The sequence below is a fragment of the Saimiri boliviensis genome, chromosome 2 (assembly GCF_048565385.1).
Source record: "Saimiri boliviensis isolate mSaiBol1 chromosome 2, mSaiBol1.pri, whole genome shotgun sequence".
NCBI lineage: Eukaryota > Metazoa > Chordata > Mammalia > Primates > Cebidae > Saimiri > Saimiri boliviensis.
In genome coordinates, this window is record NC_133450.1 from 32,647,914 (window position 1) to 32,668,677 (window position 20,764).

At 37.9% G+C, this 20,764-nt stretch overlaps 1 protein-coding gene across 6 annotated transcripts in view; it reads right to left on the minus strand.

Annotated features, from left to right (window-relative positions):
• PCNX1 (pecanex 1) overlaps positions 1 to 20,764 on the minus strand; it is a 204,777-nt gene that overhangs the window by 36,941 nt on the left and 147,072 nt on the right. For all 6 annotated transcript variants that reach the window (XM_074393052.1, XM_074393051.1, XM_074393050.1 and 3 more), the window contains 2 exons: positions 9,888 to 10,141; positions 7,241 to 7,471 (listed from right to left, as the gene is read on the minus strand). In XM_074393052.1, coding sequence (XP_074249153.1) covers positions 7,241 to 7,471; positions 9,888 to 10,141 — 485 coding nt within the window. The remainder of the gene's footprint in view (positions 1 to 7,240; positions 7,472 to 9,887; positions 10,142 to 20,764) is intronic.

Here is a 20,764-nt window from a genome sequence, read left to right on the forward strand (position 1 = left end):
TACATCAACTAACGGGGAAAATAACCCCCTCCCCACCTCACACACAAAAAGTGTGGGGAACGTTCCCGTGTGAGACCCCCAAAAGGCGTGGGTCTCACCATACGGTGAGCTTGATCCCAAACACAGTTTCCTGCTGGAGGCAGTCGAGCTATGGGGAAGAAGGAACTGAAAGATGGATGATCAGTTTCTAACATTAACCATGATATTGTTTGGGCCTAAACTATGTGGTTCTGCTAGACTGAGTGACTCTATACCAGCAACCAGTTTCTGCTTTTAACTTTTATGACTCTTTCTTTAAGAATAGCTTTAACCCTTTTCTTTACTTGCATGACTGCCTTGTACCCTAGATAATGGTTTAACAACTTAGATTGTGACTTTCTGATATTGTTATCTGAACAGAGACCCCTTTTGGAAAATAGATAAAGTACACCACCTGGTCACTTTTATGAGCTGTGATCATAAACCCCCTGCACAACAAAATGTACTTGTGACTTTCTGATTTTGTAACTTTCTGTTCCCTTTTATTGTTCTTCACATACTGTGAGGATGATGTCATTTACTTTGATCTTAAAATATATAATGAGATCCTGGACAAGAATAAACTCATTGTTTTGGCACTGCCTTCTCAGCCCTCCAGACCCCGCTTCCTGCCTCCCTTTATTTCTATAAGCGCACTCTCTCTTCCAGGTATTGGGACCCTCTTGCAGGTCGAGAGATCCCCGGCAGACATGCCGTCCCGACTGTCCCCGACAAAAAAGCTAGCATCATAATGACAGGATGAAATTCACACATAACAATATTAACCTTAAATGTAAACAGGTTAAAGGCCCAGTTAAAAAACACAGACTGGCAAACTGGATAAAGAGTTAAGATCCATCAGTGTGGTATATTCAGGAGATCCATCTTAGGTGCAAGACACACATAGGCTCAAAATAAAGGGATACAGGAATATTTCCCATGCAAATGGAAACCAAAAAAAGGCAGGAGTTGCAATCCTACTCTCTGAGAAAATAGACTTTAAACCAACAAAGATCCAAAGAGATAAAGAAGGGTATTACATAATGGTAAAGAGATCAATGCAACAAGAAGAGCTAATTATAATAAATATATATGCACCCAATACAGGAGCATCAAAATTCATAAAGCATTAGAGACTTACAGAGACTTAGATTCCCATACAACAACAGTGGGAGACTTTAACACCCCACTGTTAATATTAGACAGATAAACGAGACAGAAAATTAACAATGATAGTTAGGAGTTGAACTCAGCTGTGGACCAAATGGACCTAATAGACATCTACAGAATTCTCCACCCCAAATCAACAGCATATACATTCTTCTCAGCACCACATAACACTTATTCTAAAATTGACCACATAATTGGAAGTAAAACACTCCTAAGCAAATCCAAAAGAACGGAAACCGTGACAGTCTCTCAGACCACAGTGCAATCAAATTAGAACTCAAGATTAAGAAACTCACTCAAAACTGCATGACTACATGGAAACTGAACAACCTTCTCCTGAATGACTACTGGGTAAATAACAAAATAAAGGCAGAAGTAAGTAAGTTCTTTGAAACCAATAAGAATGAAGACACAATGTACCAGAATCTTGGTGACACAGCTAAAGCAGTGTTTAAAGGAAAATTTATAGCACTAAATGCCCACAGGAGAAAGTGGGAAAGATCTAAAATTGACACCCTAACATCACAATTAAAAGAGTTAGAGAAGAAAGAGCAAACAAATTCAAAAGCTAGCCAAAGACAAGAAATAACTAAGATCAGAGCAGAACTCAAGGAGACAGAGACACGAAAAACCTTAAAAAAAAAAAAAAAAATCAATGAATCCAGGAGCTGGTTTTTTGAAAAGATTAACAAGACAGACTGCTAGTCAGACTAATAAAGAAGAGAAAAGAATCCAAGAGACACATCAACAATGATAAAGGAGATTTCACTACTGATCTCGCAGAAATACAAACTATCATCGGAGACTACTATAAACATCTCTATGCAAATAAACTACAAAATTTAGAAGATATAGATAAATTTCTGGACACACCCACCCTCCCAAGACTAAACCAGGAAGAAGTCAAATCCCTGAATAGACTAATAACAAGTTCTGAAATTGAGGCAGTAATTAATAGCCTACCAACCAAAAAAAAAAAAAAAAAAAAAAAGCCGAGGACCAGATGGATTCACAGCCAAATTCTACCAGAGGTACAAAGAGGAGCTGCTGCCATTTCTTCTGATACTATTCCAAACAACAGAAAAAGGGGGAGTCTCCTCTAACTCATTTTATGAGGCCAGCATCATTCTGATACCAAAACCTGGCAGAGACACACACAAAAAAAGGAAATTTCAGGCCAATATCCCTGATGAATACCAATGCAAAAATCCTCAATAAAATACTGGCAAACTGAATCCAGCAGTACATCAAAAAGCTTATCCACCACAATCAAGTCAACTTCATCACTGAGATACAAGGCTGGTTCAACAGATGCAAATCAATAAATGTAATTGATCACATAAACAGAACCAATGATAAAAACCACAGATAATCATCTCAATAGATGCAGAAACGGCCTTTGATAAAATTCAACAGCACTTCATGCTAAAAACTCTCAATAAACTAGGTATTAATGGAACCTATCTCAAAATAATAAGAGCTATTTATGACGAACCCACAGCCAATATTGTATTCAATGGGCCAAAGCTGGAAGCACATTCCCTTTGAAACTGGCACAAGACAATGATAACCTCTCTTACCACTCCTATTGAACAGAGTATTGGAAATTCTGGCCAGGGCAATCAGGCAAGAAAAATAAAGAAACGGTATTCAAACAAGAAGAGAGGAAGTCAAGTTGTCTCTATTTGCAGATGACATAATTGTATATTTAGAAAACTCCATCACCTCACCCCAAAATCTCCTTAAGCTGATAAGCAACCTTCAGCAAAGTCTGAGGATACAATCAATGTGCAAAAATCACAAGCATTCCTATACACCAATAAGAGACGGACAGCCAAATCATGATTCCCATTCGCAAATGCTACAAAGAGAATAAAATACCTAGGAATACAACTTACAAGGGATGTGAAGGGCTTCTTCAAGGAGAACTACAAAATATTGCTCAAGGAAATAAGAGAGGACACAAACAAATGGAAAAATATTCCATGCTCGTGAATAGGAAGAATCAATATCATTAAAATGGACATACTGCCCAAAGTAATTTACAGATTCAATGCTATCCTCATCAAGATACCACTGACCTTCTTCACAGGATTAGAAAAAACTACTTTAAATTTCATATGGAACCAAAAAAGAGCCTGTATAACCAAGACAATCCTAAGCAAAATAAATAAATAAATAAATAAATAAATAAAGCTGGAGGCATCATGCTACCTGACTTCAAACTATACTGCAAGGCTACAGTAATCAAAACAGCATGGTACTGGTACCAAAACAGGGATATAGACCAATGGAATAGAACAGAAACCTCAGAAATAACATCACACATCTACCAGCAACTGATCTTTGACAACCCTGACAAAAACAAGGAGTGGGGAAAGGATTCCCTACTTAATAAATGGTGTTGGGAAAACTGGCTAGCCATATGCAGAAAACTAAAACTGAACCCCTTCCTTACAACCTTATACAAAAATTAAGATGGATTAAAGACTTAAACTTAAGACCTAAAACTATAAAACCCTAGAAGAAAACCTAGGCAGTACCATTCAGGACATAGGCATGGGCAAAGACTTCATGACGAAAACACCAAAAGCAATGACAACAAAAGCAAAAACCGACAAACGAGATCTAATTAAACTAAACAGCTTCTGCACAGCAAAAGAAACTAGCATCAGAGTGAACAGGCAACCTACAGAATGGGAGAAAATTTTTGCAATCTATCCATCTGAAAAATGGCTAATATCCAGAATCTACACAAAAATTTAAATTTACAAAAAAAAAAACCCATCAAAAAGTAGGCAAAGGATATGAACAGACATTTCTCAAAAGAAGACATTTATGTGGCCAAGAAACATATGAAAAAAAGCTCATCATCACTCATCATTAGAGAAATGCAAATCAAAACCACATTGAGATACCATCTCATGCCAGTTAGAATGGCAATCTTTAAAAAGTCAGGAAACAACAAATGCTAGAGAGGATGTGGAGAAATAGGAACGCTTTCACACTGTTGGTGGGAGTGTAAGTTAGTTCAACCATTGTGAAAGAAAGTGTGGCAATACCTCAAGGATCTAGAACCAGAAATGCCACTTGGCCCAGCAATCCCATTACTGGATATATACCCAAAGGATTATAAATCACTCTACTATACAGACACATGCACACATATGTTTATTGTGCCACTGTTCACAACAGTAAAGACTTGGAATCAACCCAAATTCCCATCAATGATAGACTGGATAAAGAAAATGTAGCACATATACACCATGGAATACGCAGCCATAAAAAAGGATGAAGCTGGGATGTCCTTTGCAGGGATACGGATGAAGCTGGAAACCATCATTCTCAGCAAATACAGGAACAGAAAACCAAAGATTGCATGTTCTCACTCGTAAGTGGAAGATGAACAATGAGAACAATGGACACAGTGGGGGAACATCACACACCAGGCCTGGTGGGGGGAGATGTGGGGGGATAGCATTAGGAGAAATGCCTAATATAGATGACGGGTTGATGGGTGCAGCAAACCAACATGGCATGTGTATACCTATGTTAACAAACCTGCACGTTCTGTACATGTATCCCAGAACTTAAAGTATAATAATAATCAAAAAAGAAACATGAGAAAACTATACTAAGGCACATAATATTTAAATTGCTTAAAACCAGTAATAAAGAGATAATCTTAAAAGCAGCCAGTGAAAAAAGATACTATATTGCACCTACCATTTTTTGAGAGGAACAAATAAAAGAATGGTAGCAGACTTCTCATCTGAAACAATGCAAGCCAGAAAACAATATAGCAACATCTTTAATTTGCTGAAAGAAAAAAATTAGTTCAAGCCTGGCAGCACTATTTTGTTACTGCTGGAGAAGGTGTGTGCCCTATTCCGTAAATCACATTAGAAATTCTCACCAAGAATTCTTGCTAATACTAACAACAAAAGTGAAAGAAATTCTTATTATTTGAAAAGTAGTTAAGAAAGAAACAGATGAATCCTTTCACTTTCACGTTGAAGGTAACTGTAATGCAGTTAGTTCAGGATCAATCTTAAACTACCTTGAAAGGAAACTATGGAAGAAGGGTCTGAGGCAGATTTTAAACATTCAGATGAGGACACTACAGCTTGGAGTCAGCAAGTCTGGCTTGATTAACATCCCCAGGAAGAGGTTATTCTGGGAATGCTGATTCAGAGAATAATGTGCAAGATCTTAAGGAGATGAAGATAATCTTGTTCAAAAGCTAGAGCAGAAGGAAGAGTATATAGCTGGAAAAAATACAACTGATAATTTACTTGTAAACAGATGATGAGTGGAAAATAAAACAGAGTAGGATTAGTGAAATAAGCTACCCAAAGAGACTGGGGTTACCCAAGTTTAGAGGTAAACCTTTTGAATATATAACTTATTACCAATGAGGAGGATTTCCTTGAGCCATGTTTATGACCTCAGCAATAATCTCTAAGAGAAAGGTCCTGAAGGTAGGATGGGACCCTGTTCCTGAGTGGGTAGACTATGAACCCCTAGCCCACAAGATCATGATTAAGTAACAACAAAATAACCAATATCATCCAAGTCAAAGAAGAGCCATAGAATAATGTGACCCTTCCCACTACTCCCCTCAACAAAAGTCAGTCCAAGGATTTGAGATCGGTATGCAAAGCATTTGAAGTATATTTTTTTTTTTTATGAAAAAATAAAACTGCTCTTATATGTTTGGAAGAAAGAAGTTTAGCTTTGAGGTCCTCTATTTCCAGCTGTTGCATACGGGTCTTCTAAGCCTTTTGTGAGGTTATTTTATCCAACTCATTATCCTTTCTTTTAAGATGTACTACTTCACTCAGTATATACTGTACATCTAGTATCAAAGCTCAAAGGCCACTGCTCAGAGAGGAAGTACAAGATGCTCCTGTTCTTCCTGATGGAGTAAAACGAGGCTGATATGATGGCTGTCTTACTCTAAGTGGTGGCAAAGAAAGGACTAAACCAGGTGCTAAATCTGAAGATGGTCAGTAGGCATGTCCTAGACCATGATGAAGGAACCAGTTGTCAAGGTAGCTCACTATGTTCCATAATCATGGGTAAATCTGTACACAGGACACTGGTGGTCCAACTACACAAGGGTTTTGCTTAAAAAGCAGTAGCGGTGGTAGGAATCAGCTTTGTAATCACAGGTCTTGGCACTGCGATTACGTTACATGGAGTCTGGCCTGGGGTGTGATACTACCACAAGAATCATGAGACCTAGAAGGAAGCTGCCGCTGCTGAAGTCCCTAACTCATCTTACTTTTAGGATAAGACATGTTATCCAAATGTGTGGAGTGGGAACAACCAGAATTAAAATCACCTAGGGTGAAATAGACTTTTATGTCTCCAGCCTAAATCTAGATCAGAATCTTGCAAGTGGAGCTCAGGAATCTGTATTTTTACAAGTTCCTATGTCTTTTTTACTCACGTTAATATTTGAAAATCAATGGTCTAGATGCACACTGTCCAATATGGTAGTCACTAGCTATATGGGCTATTAAATTTAAACCAGTCAAAATTAAATAAAATGTACAATTCAGCTCTTTAGTTGTACTAGGCACATTTCACGTTCCACAGCTGCATGTGGCAGTGACAGCACATTTCCAACACTGCAGAAAGTCTATTAGCCAGCACCGGTCTAGACTTTGTATTTGGGACAAAGACATTTAATTATCCTCAAGTGTGGCAGACAGACGTAGAATTTCTTAAGGACTAGATTTTGGAGGGTAATGCATGGAATTTGAATGTATGTGCATTCATGTGCATGCCCAGGGTGGAGGGGGTGCTACCTGGGCAGCGAGACTGGGACACTGCAAATGAAATAAAGAGGGAGACCACTTCCTTTAACCTGTTTTGGCAGAGCTGGTTTGGCCCAACCATAATGAACCAGAAGGTTATCTTAACCAGAAGATCAAAAAGAGGAAGGTCTGGAAAAACTGACCTCATAAGAACGAACAGGGACATTGTTTGTATCTTTGGAAAAACCTAGATTCAAAGAGTCATAAATTAAATAGACAAACTCTACCTTTGCTCTTCGGGAAGAGCAGTACTCTATCCAGCTGAGGTAAATCACACAAAAACTCTCCCTAGATATGCCTGCCAGTCGGTGGTCATAGTCTTCATCAATGTTTGGATTAAAGGTCGGGTCCACATCGACATAATTACGATCTGCACACAGACGAAGTCCTTCTTGCATTGTCTCATTAGCTAGCCACTCCTCTAGCTTAGAAGAGGTCGTAACATAATAAATGATACCCTAATATGAACAAGAGAAAAAAAAGAATTCAGATTAAATCACTATTTCAATGAACTAAAATTCCTCAGTGAAATAAATTCCAATTATTTATAATGATAGTATGACTAAAAAGTATTTTATTCTCCCTCAATATTCTACATATATATTTTCAGAACACTGTAATAATATAACTCAAGCCTTACTGGATGAAAAAACATTTAATACTTTAAAATCACAACCATAAATTCAGCAGAGTAACTTCAAAACAATTCTATTTATTTTATTTTATTTATTTCTTGAGACAGAGTCTCACTCTGTTACCCACGCTGGAGTGCAGTGGTGAAATCTCGGCTCACTGAAACCTCTACCTCCTGGGTTCAAGGGATTCTTGTACCTCAGCCTCCCAAGTAGCTGGGATTACTACCACATCTGGCTAATTTTTAAATTTTCAGTAGAGGTGGAGTTTCAGTATGTTGGCCAAGCTGGTCTCAAACGGCTGACCTCAAGTGATCTGCCTGCTTCAGCCTCCCGAAGTGCTGGGATTACAGGTGTGAGCCACCAAGCCTGGCCCTAATCTATTGATCTTAGAGCTTTTGAACTTAAGATATTTCAAAGGGGGTTAAACAAACACACACACACATACACAAACAAAAACACTTTACTTTGGTGCATTTATGTTGAAAAATTTCCTTATAGAGACTTATTAAAGCCATCTGGTGGTCCTAGGTCAAGTTATAGAGATATATATTTAGAACTATAGACAGAAAATGCCACACGCACACACGAGTAAAAAAAATATCATGAAGTCAATCTCTAGCTTCCTGAGGTTAGGTTTAACCAAACATTAAATGGAAGGCTCAACATTCATCCCAATCAGCAAATAAGGTGGTGGAGAGAGGTAACAATATAAGATATGAAAATTTCAGGCTGGGCATGGTGACTCATGCCTACAACCCCAGCACTTTGGGAGGCCAAGGTGGGAGAACTGTTGGAGCCCAGGAGTTTGAGAGCCTGAGCAACATACCAAAACCTCATCTCTACAAAAATAAAAAATTAGCTGGTAGCATACACCTGTAGTCCCAATTACTCAGGAGGTTAAGGTGGATGTATTGCTTAAGCCCTGGAGGTCAAGGCAGTGGTGAGCTACAACTGTGTCACTGTATTCCAGCCTGGGCAGCAGAATGAAACACTGTCTCAAAAAAAAGAAAAGAAAAGAAAAGAAAAGTGTGAAAAATTCAGATATTGGTAATTAAAGCTTAGCAAACACTTTCTTCTTAAAAATAGTGGCTTCACCTAGAAGCCTCTAAATCACAACCATACTGTATTTCTGTAAACTCTTTAGCAAAAACATCTGGTACAGTAAAGGACTAACCTTGCCCAACTAGAGGATTGGCCTTTACCCTTAGGTTCTAGGGGATAACCTCTAAGCCTTGGGATGCCCTGCCTGTTAAAGAGTCCTTGTTCAGCTGGGAGCCTAGAGCCACACAGTATCACCAAGATCTCTGGGCGTCCTGGATACTTAAGTTGGCCATGTGGATGGTCAACCTTGCCTACATGACAGGACACCAAGTGCAGGCAAGCTTCCTTGGTGGACAACATGCTGTGAGTACTGCCATGCTTCACTGCTGGGAGAAACAGGCATCTGCACAACTCTGCTGTGAGAAGACAACTGGAAGCCCCTTGATCGGTGTCTCTGCACAATATCCTATGTACCTCTTCCTTTGGCTGATTTTAACCTGTGTCCTTCCACTGTAATAACATGAGTGTAATGTATGACAACTTTGCTGAGTTCTGCAGTCTTTCTAGCAACTTAATGAACCTATGAGTGGTCTTTGGGACCCTGAAATTACAGTTTATGTCAAAAGTGAGGGTGGTCTTGGGGACCTCTTGAATTTTGCAATACTTTTATTCAGTTTATTGAATGAAAGCAGTGCAAAGCAGTGGTCAAGAGCAAGGTCTTAAGATTCAGACAAGCCTGGGTTTTAATCCCAAATTCTGCTTGTTAGAGGACCCTGGGCAAGTTAACTTCTGATCCTTACGTTGTTTATTTGTAAAATAGGGAAATACTTCTCTACAGAATTAAGATACACATATGTGTGTATGCATATTTGTATATACATATTCCTTAGCACAATGCCTAAAACACAAGCTACAAATGTCTAGTTATTATTAATGAATGAATGGATGAATTCTAGTAAACAAAGAAAAAGCAAGACCTTAGTAGATTTATTTTTATGGACTTTTCTGGATCCTAGAGAATTTAAATAAGTACTTAGAAGCAAAGCACAAGTTTAAAAAAAAGTGTGTGTGTGTGTGTGCGTATGTGTGAATATATATATGGATATATATACACACACACGCACACACACACACACATATATGTCATTCCCAAGAAGAAACTGATTATCTGAAGATCTAAGTAGGCACATACTCTTACCTTGACATAGTAAGTGGTGAGTACTTTCCGAAGATCAAAGACTTGAAGCATAGAAGCCGCGCTATTATCAGTGATGCTATAACCCTCTAGAATATACTTTGTGACTATCACTTCCCAAGCTAGCCATCGCTGGCTAAATGCAGCATTAAATGAAAGCATGTGAGGAATATGGCCAGGTTCACAACAGCAAAATCCTTCATCTTCCTCTACACCTTCGGTAATGGCCTCCACTTCCCGTTGTTGACAGTAGGTACCTTAAAAAGAGAGAGAGAGAGAGAGAGAGAGAGAGAGAGAGAGAAAGAGAGAGAGAGAGAGAGAGAGAGAGAGAGAGAGACCATTACAAAGGGGAAAAACCAGAAAATGGGAAAAATGAATGCAAGTACACCTGAGATTTAGAAAAAATACACATTTTATAGCAATTGAAAGTATGTGATGGATTTGCCTTAGAATATTCATTAATGAATTGTAGCAAACTCCAGAAATCAGGCATATTCTATATTCATATCCTGCAAAAACACAATGTGCATTAGCACACTATGGGTTCTGAAAATTTGTGTGGTAAAGTAACTTTAATTTTGACTTATTTCTAAATGTTTCAAATGGGTTTACAATTCTGTTTCTATCAAATAAAGAACTAAAGAGAAAAGGCATGTTTCCTGAAGGTCTCAGTTAATTTTAAAAATACAAAAATCAGTGGGATGTTATTGAAGTAAAAATACAAAAATTTAATTACTATCACCAACATTTCCATAATAACGTTACATAGTGTTGACAAGAAAAACCCTTGACTTGAACCTGACATTGATATAAATACATGCTGTGGGTGACTATGTTATAAGATACTCCCTAAAAATATACAGGCATACACTGTTTTATTGTGTTTTGCTTGATTGTTCTTTGAAGGCACTGTGATATCTACAAACTGAAGATTTGTGACAACCCTATGTCAAGAAAGTCTATTGGTACCATTTTTCCAACAGCATGTGCTCACTTCCTTTTTTCTGGATCACATTTTGGTAATTCTCTCAATATTTCAAACATTTTACTACTATTGTATCTATAATGATGATTTGTGATCAGTCATCTTTAATATGACTGTTGTAACTATTCTGAGGTACCATAAGTTATGCCCATATAAGATGGCAAACTTAAATTGACAAATGGTGTATAAAGTCTGGCTGCTCCATTGACAAGTCATTCCCCCATTCCCTCTTCTCAGGTCTTCCTATTCCCTAAGACACACAACAATATTGAAATTTAGCTAATTTTTAACACTACAATGGCCTCTAAGTGTTTAAGTGAAAGAAACAGTCACATGTTTCACTTCGAATCAAATGCTAGAAATAAGTAAGCTTAGTGAGGAAGGCATGTCAAAAGCCAAGTGCATTAGTCTGTTGTCATGTTACTATAAAGAACTACCTGAGGCCAGGTGCGGTGGCTGATGCCTGTAATTCCAGCATTTTGGGAGGCTGAGATGGGTGGATCACGAGGTCAGGGGTTCAAGACCAGCCTGGCAAACATGTTGAAACCCCATCTCTACTAAAAAACACAAAAATTAGCTGGGCATGGTGGCGCATTTCTGTAATCACAGCCACATGGGAGGCTGAGGCAGGAGAATTGCTTGAATCCAGACTGGGAGGTGGAGGTTGCAGTGAGCTGAAATAGTGCCACTGCACTCCAGCCTGGGCTACAGAGCTACACAGCGAGACTCTGTCTCAAAAAAACAAACAAACAACAACAACAACAAAAAACTACCTGAGATGGGATAATAAAGAAAAGAGGTTTAATTGGCTCACGGTTTCACAGGCTGTACAGGAAGAATGGCTGGGGAGGTCTCAGGAAACATAATCATGGTAGAAGGTGAAGGGGAAGGGGAAGCAGGCATGTTTTACGTGCTGGAACAGGAGGAAAAAGGCTAAGGGGGAAGTGCTACACACTTTTAAACAACCACATCACGTGAGAACTCACTATCACAAGAACTGCAAGGGGAAAAATCTGCCCCCATGATCCAGTCACCCCCTATCAAGCCCCTCCTCCAACAATGGGGATTACAATTCAACATGAAATTTGGGCAGGGACACAAATCCAAACTATATAACCAGGACAGGCCAAAAGTTAGGCCTCATGCACCAAATAGCCAAGTTGTGAATGGAAAGGAAACATTCTTGAAGAAAATTAAAAGTACTACTCCAGTGAACACATAAAAGAAAGCAAAAAAGCCTTACTGCTGATATGGAGAATGTTTGAATGGTCTGGAGAGAACATCAAACCAACTATAATATTTCCCTAAGCCAAAGCCTAATCCAGAGCAAAGTTCTGTCTACAATTCTACGAAGGCTGAGAAGCAACCAAGCTGCAGAAGAAAAGCTGGAAGCGAGATTTAAGGAAGCTGTCTTCATAAAAGAAAAGTGCAAGGTGAAGCTGCAAGTGCAGACACTGAAGCTGCAGCAAGTTATCCACATCTATCTGAGATCACTGATGAAGGTGGCTACACTACATTACAGAGTTTCAAAACAGACTGAACAGCCTTGTGCTAGAAGAAGATGCCATCTAGGACTTTCACGGCTAGAAAGAAGTCAATCCCTGGCTTCAAATCTTCAAAGGACAGTCTGATTCTCTCAAAAGGGGTTAATGCAGCTGCTAAGTTTAAGTTGAAATGCTCATTTACCATTCCAAAAATGCTAGAACCTTTAAGAATTATGCTAAATCTCCTCTAACTGTGCACTATAAATGGAATAACAAAGCATGGATGACAGCACATCTGTTTATAGCATGGTTTCCCGGATATTTTAAGCCTACTGTTGAGACCTTCTGCTCAGAAAAAAAGACTCCTTTCCAAATATTACTGCTTATTGACAATGCACCTGATCACCTAAGAGCTCTGATGGAAATGTACAAGGACATTAGTGTTGTTTTCATGCCTGCTAACACAACATCCATTCTGCAGTCTGTGCATCAAGAAATAATTTCACCTGTCAAGTCTTATTACTTTAAAAATAAATTTTGTAAGGCTATAGCTGCCACAGAGGGATTCCTCTGATGATTCTGGGCAAAGTAAACTGACAACCTCCTGGAAAGGATTCACCATTTTAGATGCCAGTAAGGACATTCTATGATTCATGGGAGGAGACCAAAATGTCAACAGTTATAGGAATTTGAAAGAAGTTGATTCTAACTCTCATGGATGACTTTGTGGGGTTTCCAGACTTCAGTGGTGGAAATAACTGCAGATGTGACAAGAACAAGAGAACCAGAATTACAAGTGAAATCTGAAAGATGTATCTGAATTGCTACAATATCCTGATACAACATAAAGAGATGAGGTGTTGCTTCCTATGGTTGAGAAGTTTCTTGAGAAGAAATTGACTCCTGGTGAAGATGCAAGCCCTGGTTAAAATGACAACAAAGGATTCAGAATATTACATAAACTTGATTGATGAAGCAATAGCAAGGTTTGAGAACACTGACTCCAATTTTGAAAGAAATCATATTGTGGGTAAATGTTATTAAACAGCATCATATGCTACAGAGGAATCCTTCATGAAACAAGAGTCAATAAATGCAGCAAACTTCATTGTTGTCTGATTTTAAGATCTTGCCAACGCCCCCCCAACCTTCAGCAACCACCACCCTGACCAGTTAGCAGCCATCAACATCGAGGCAAGACCCTCCATCAGTAAAAAGATTACAACTCATCGAAGGCTCAGATGATCCTTAGCATTTTTTTTAGCAGTAAATTTTAAAAATTAAGATGTAGTACATTATTTCTTTAGACATAATGCTATTGTACATTTAATATACTACAATATAATGTGAATGTAACTTTTACATACAGTAGAAAACCAAGGAATCTGCATGACTGGCTTTATTGCAATATTTGCTTTATTGCAGTAGTCTGAACCCAAACATGCAGTATCTCCAAGGTATGCCTATACACACATATACATTTTTTTCAACATAGTAAGAACATATGCAATATTACAAAGTATCTTTTAAGCCAATAATAGAAATGAAATTTAATCAAATGTTTTCTGGCATCTTTTGAGAGGGTCATGTTTTACTAAAGCGATCTTTTAAAATAAAAATAGTTCTACAAATTTGTTATTTAAATTAATTTTAAAAATGGAAACATGGTTGAATGTTTTAGAGATACTGATATGGTTAGGCTGTGTCCTCATCCAAATCTCATCTTAAATTATAGCTCCCATAATTCCATGTGTTGTGGGTGGGACCTAGTAGGAGATAACTAAATCATGGGGGCAGTTTCCCCATACTGTTTTCATGGTAGTAAGCAAATCTCACGAGAGCTGATGGTTTTATAAGGGGTTTCCCCTTTTGCTTGGCTCTTAATTCTCTTGCCTGCCACCACGTAAGATGTGCCTTTCACCTTCTGCCATGATTGTGAGGCCTTCCCAGTCACATGGAAAAGTCCATTAAACCTTTTTTTTCTTTATAAATTACCCAGTCTCAGGTATGTCTTTATCAGCGGCGTAACAACTGACTAACGTAGGTACTTATAAACTAGTTTTTTGCTTATTTTGCAATTGCAGGATTGTTGCATCTATAGTCACAAACAAAATTAAAATATAGTTATTTTTTATGTGAACTTAGTCATATACATAACTTTTTTTTTCTTTGAGACGAAGCCTCACTCTGTCACCCAGGCTGGGGTGGAATGGCGTGATCTCGGCTCACTGCAACCTCTGTTTCCTGAGTTCAAGCAATTCTCCTGCCTCAGCCTCCTGAGTAGCTGGTATTACAGGCATGCACCACCACACCCAGCTAATTTTTGTATTTTTAGTAGAGACAGGGTTTCACCATGTTGGTCAGGCTGGTCTTAAACTCCTGACTTTGCAATCCAGCCACCTTGGCCTCCCAAAGTGCTGGGATTACAGGCATAAGCCACTGTGCTGGGGCCACTTAGTTATATTTTGATATCAGTATTATACTAGTTTTTCAAAGCTTTGAGAAATTTTGCTTTTTTTCTCCATGTGCTAAAACAAGTTAGAAATTTCTAGAAGAAAATTCCTGAGCCTTTTTTAAAAAATTGTGAAATGAAGTTGAGACTATTTCTTAGGTTTTATGTGTTATCACTTCATTTTTCCTTGTTTCTAGGAAGTTTATCAAAGATTTTTAAATGAGGAAATAACATGAGAGCTGTATTTTGTGAGGATCACTGTTAGTGGTGGACAGAAATCAGATGTGGCAAGAGGAAATGTAAAATTTTGGACATTTACTCAACTGAGGTCCTTGTTCATAGCAGCAGAATAAAGAGAAACGGATACCTGAATTAAAGCAGAATGTTTTTACTCTACCATACTAATCCCAAGTCTATTTCCACCCAACATATCCTACTGATATATTTTGCTCCAAAAATGAAGTCAATAGTAAGTACAGGAATTAATATTGATAACTGAAAAAAGAATTTTTTTCTGAGCAAAATATATTACTAGGAAATATTTTTTTCAATTATTAATATTAATTAATAGGGATTCTAGGATATCTATGAGGAACTATTACCAATTATTCCCTGGATTAGCTGAATCTTTCAGCCACTTCATAGTGAATATTACTGGTAAAACTAAATAAAACAAACAGTCATGGAAACTAGACATGTTTAAACTAATCTAAATAAAATTGGAAAGGAATCCAGTCAGCAGAACATACTATTGATGTGTAAAGTTTGACTTGGAAAACTGTACCTTGTACAGTTTGTAAGTAAAAAATTAACATGGAAGAAAGTATTATCAGAAAGTTCTGATATAGACAAAAAAATTGACTGATAACCCAAATTTTTCACATAAAGTTCACATGTAAATAACCTAGAGTACCTGTAAAATCAAAATGGAAATAAGATATATGAGTAAGTTTAAGATCTATAGAAACTGATCAAGACACTTGTTTCAATTTGCTTAAAGTAAGCATCCAGGATAGACAGATAAAATTAAAAAATAATAAATTGGCTAAATGGTGTCTGTCTCGGAAAGTAGATAAAATGCTCAGCAAATCCAAATATCTGCCTGACAAAATGATGACACGTTTGATTAATATTTGGGGCAGCGGGGGGGGGGGAGGCAGTGAGACAGGGGATCACACTGTAAAGGAAAGAAAGTAACCAAAGATTACATCAACATGTGAGCAAGAATATACTCATCCCTCATGAGAGCTCTGGAATGAGCTAAAAGAAGAAAAGGCTATATACTTACATTATTTAAGCATTCTATGAAACTAACAAAACACGTACTATATACTAATTGCTGTGTGTCATAGGTACTGGATACATAATGATAAATGAAGCACACATGATTCCTGCCCTTCGGAATCTGCCTATATTCTGGAACAAAGATTGATCAACTTCAGCCCTGGGCCAAATTCATGCTTAGAATGGTTTCAATATTTTTAACGGGTCATTTAGAAGAAAGAAAAAACAGCAAAGAAGAACTTGCAACAGAGAATGTGTATGGCTCTCAAACCGTAAAATATTTACTGTCTGGCTCCTAACAGAAAAAGTATGCCTTTGGCTAGAGAAAAAATAAACTTTAAACAATAAACCAACACAGTCACATGATGCATAACTATGGGGATACATTCTGAGAGGTGCTGTTAAGAAATTTCATGGTGCAACCATCATAGAATGTACCTACACAAACCTAGATGGTAGAACCTACTACACATTTTGGCTATAGAATATAGCCTATTACTCCTAGGCTACAAATCTGTACAGCATGTTATGATAGTGAATAATGTCGCTAACAGTAACACAATGGTAAGTATTTGTGTATCTGAACATATCTAAACAGAAATGATACAGTATAAATATGGTAAAAAGATAAAAAAAAGGTACATCTATATATGGCACTTAACACACATGGAGTTTGCAGGACTGGAAGTTGCTTTGGGAGAGTTACAGAGTGAGTAGTGAGTGAATGAAAAGGCCTGGGTGTTATTGTACACTATTATAAACTTTATAAATACTATAACTTAGGCTACATGAAATTAATTAAATTATTTTATTGACCAATAAATTTACCTGTTTACTGTAACTTTCTTAATTTATAAACTTTTAACTTTTAAAAATCTTTTGTCTCCTTCGTAATAATGCTTAGCTTAAAACACACATTGTATAACTGCATAAAAATATTTTTTCTTTATATCCTTATTCTATAAGCTTTTTTCTGTTTTTAAAATTTTAATTTTTTTTACTTTTTAAACTTTTTTGTTAAAAACTAAGACACAAACACACACATAAGCCAAGGCCTACAAAGGGTCAGGGTCATCAATATCACTGTCTTCCATCTCCACATCTTGTCCCACTGGAAGGACTTCAGAAGCAATGACACGCACAGAGCTGCCATCTCCTGTGACAACAATGCTTTCTTCTGGACACTTCCTAAAGGATCTGCCTGATGCTCTTCTTGAGGAGGTATCACTTTTGGAAGACATACGTTCACAATAGTTTGCTTGGTTTGTTTCTTTCATTCATCATAGATTTGCTCGTATACAGAAAATGCAGCAAGAACACTCCTCTCTATTAATGAAAATCTTTTGGTGTTAGGATCCATGTTTTCAAAGTTTTTAAGGAGACTGTTGAGGTCTGCAAAAGCTTCTACTAAACCCTTCACTGTCAGTTTTCTTGGGCTTTCTTCTTTTTCTTCTCTAGCAGTTTCCCTTGCCTGTTCTTCAGCTATGCATTCCTGTTCCAGTTCCAACATCCTCTCATTAGTGAGTTCCTCAGAAACCACCTGTAGGAGCTCATCAATGTCATCCTCGTCCACACCATGATTAAAGTTGTTTGCCATCTCCAATCACAGCCACATTGATTTTTGCAACCTCTTCATCCTTGGAAAATCCTTTAAAGTTACAGACGAACCTCCTGAGTGTCTTCTTCCAGATGCCACTCATATGCACATTGGTGACATCACCCTAAGCGAGGTTCTTGATGCAGTCACAGATGTAATCCTTCCAGAATCGCATCAGTATCTTCCTCAGTTGCAGAAATAGCCCAGGTAAACATCCTTCTCAGGTAGTTGGCCTGAAAAGCTGCTATAACTCCTTGATCCACTGGCTGATCAGAGAGATGGTATTTGGAGGCAGAAATACCACTTTGATACTGGGATAAAGATCACCAATAAAAGGAGGATATGTGGAACATTATTAACAATAAGCACAATCTTGAATGGTATGTTATTCTCCAAACAGTACTTCTCCATTGCTCTAGCAGAGCAATTCAGGAGGGCATCTTGGAAGAAAAGCTGGGCAATTCAAGACTTCTTATTGCTCCTGCAATATACTGGCAGTGTATGTTTAGTGATAAGCTTGAAGGCCCTGGGGTTCTCACTGGGCAAGATCACAAAAGGCTTCCATTTGTAACCTGCAACATTTCCCCAGGCAAGACTGTTTTCCTGTCCTTAATGCCTTGAAACCTGGCATTGACTTGGCCTCTTTATGGATGAAAAGTCCTTTCCAGTATCTGTTTTCAGAACAGCAAGCTTTCATCCATACTGAATATTTGCCTTGTCAAGTAATTTTCCTCACAATCAGCTTATCTAGAGTTTCCAAAAATTCTTCAGTTGCTTTCACATCAGCATTTACAGACTCAGCACTTACCAGCTTTCACATTATGCAGCAAAGAACAATTCTTGAATAAAATCACCCAAAGCTATCAGAAAATTCAACACCGTAGTTGTGTTCAACCTTTTCTTTCAATATCGCAAAGAAACTCTTTGTTTTGTCCGAGGTTGTCATGATGCTGAGAGGTATATGCTTCTGTGTCTGGTCTTCAGTAGTTTCTCCACGTCTGATTTAGGCCCTTTTCAAATTTTTGTTAATCTTTTTGTCTTCAATTAAGTAGATCCTTTAACAGCTTTCATCACTTTGTTCTTGTTCTTCAAGATCATAGCTATAGTGAAATGAGACATAATTACCTGGCAAGCAATAACCATTGCTGATTTGCCACCTTCATAGTCCTTAACCACTTTTAATTTAGCTTACTGGTCAATCTACTCGAAGTGGCCTCTTCTTGGCAACATTAGCTGTGAATTTTGTACACATTGGGGCCATAAAACAAAATGACACAAGATCAAATGAAATACAGAGAAAATGATGCAATCAAGAGACATGGTAAATGTGAGATGTATGAGTCTGCCACTGGCATAACGAGACATACTGTTCCAAACTTTTTTTTTAAATAAAAAACCACATTCTAACCATAAAAAGTACAAATGGTAAACACAATTATTATCATTATCTAGTACTATGTACTGTACATAATTGTATGTGCTAGATTTTTATATGACCGGTTAGCATAGTTTTGTTTATACTAGCATTACCATAAACATAAGTAATGCTATGTGCTAGGACAGAATGGTTACGATGTCACTAACAGGAAATTTTCAGCTCCATTATAATCTTAAGGGATCACTGTGATACATGTAGTCCACTGCTACAATCCATGACTGTGGAAGAGTCTAACGACAAACAGGGTATAACGAGATCATCACGTGAGACAGGTGGCTAGAGAAGGCTTCTCTGAGAAAAGAACATTCAGGCAAAGGAAACAGCCAGATGGAGGATTAGGGGAGGAAGAGAGACGGCTGGTACCTTCTGGCAAAATGAAGAGCAATAAGGAGTTCTTAGTAAAGACTTTAGCACATCTAAGAAACTGCAAGAAGGCCAGTATGGCTACAGTGAGTGCAGATAGTGCTATAAAGTGAGGATGGAGAAAGTGGCAGAGGCCAGATCACAGAGTACTGTAGGACATGTTCTGGCAGTTGAATTCTATCTTAAACACATGAGAAGTCACTGAAAAATTTTAAGCATGTGAATGCCATGATCAAACATGTCTTTTAAAAAATCCTGGCTGGTGCGGTGGCTCACACCTATAATCGTAGCACTTTGGGAGGTTAAGGCGCGGGGGTCGCTTGAGCTCAGGAGTTCAAGACCAGCTTTGGCAAGATGATGAGACTCCCATCGCTACAAAAAAAAAAAAAAAAAAAAAAATTGCCAGCAGCGGTGGTGTGCACCTGTAGTTTCAACTACTCAGGAGGCTGAGGCAAGAGGATCCCTTGAGCCCAGAAGTTTGAAGATATAGTGAACTGTGATGACGCCACTGCACTTCAGCCTGGGTGATAGAGCGAGACCCCTGTCTCTTAAAAAAAAAAAAAAAAAAAAAAAGCTTACGTCTGAGTTAAGAATTATAGGTATCCCTTGTTACCCAAATCTGTAGGAGTTCAAATAGTAAGGGTTACTCTATTTCCAAATTTGAGTTTCAATTGACAAAACTTAGCATTTAGACAGCAAAAGACTTATCCAAAAGTTTATTTGAATCTACTCAATACCAGAGAGTGAAAATCTGGATAACTTTTCTGATTTGGAGAACTACTGATCAACACGGTGGAGTGAGCAGATGGTAAGAAGAATCCCCTTTCATTTCATATACATAGAAATGTTAGATAAAACAGCCTCCCACATACATTTGTTTTAAAAAATTAAATTAAAATTAAAAAACAAGGATGAAGTCTTCAGGTGCCAAAACTTAAAAAGGAAGCTAAAAGTCACAGCAGTAGTAGGAATGGTGGTAAGGGTATGATAACTTTTGGATCAGCCTAGTTGAATTAGGTTTGAACAGCCTGGGGTTAAGACCCTAGAAGAGCCAGAATTAAGGTCCTAGGCTCCTGATAGAGAGGCAGAAACAAATATTCATAAGACAAGAATAGGATATTTTGAAGGGGAAGAGAATATGAATGGATTATAAACAGATCACAAGTAAACATCACCATTTACTCCATTAATTTGAGAGCTGCATAGCTAAAGACATTTCTAGTGAACAATGTAACTTCTAGACTAGTACTTGCTCCACTAACATAGACACTCCATAG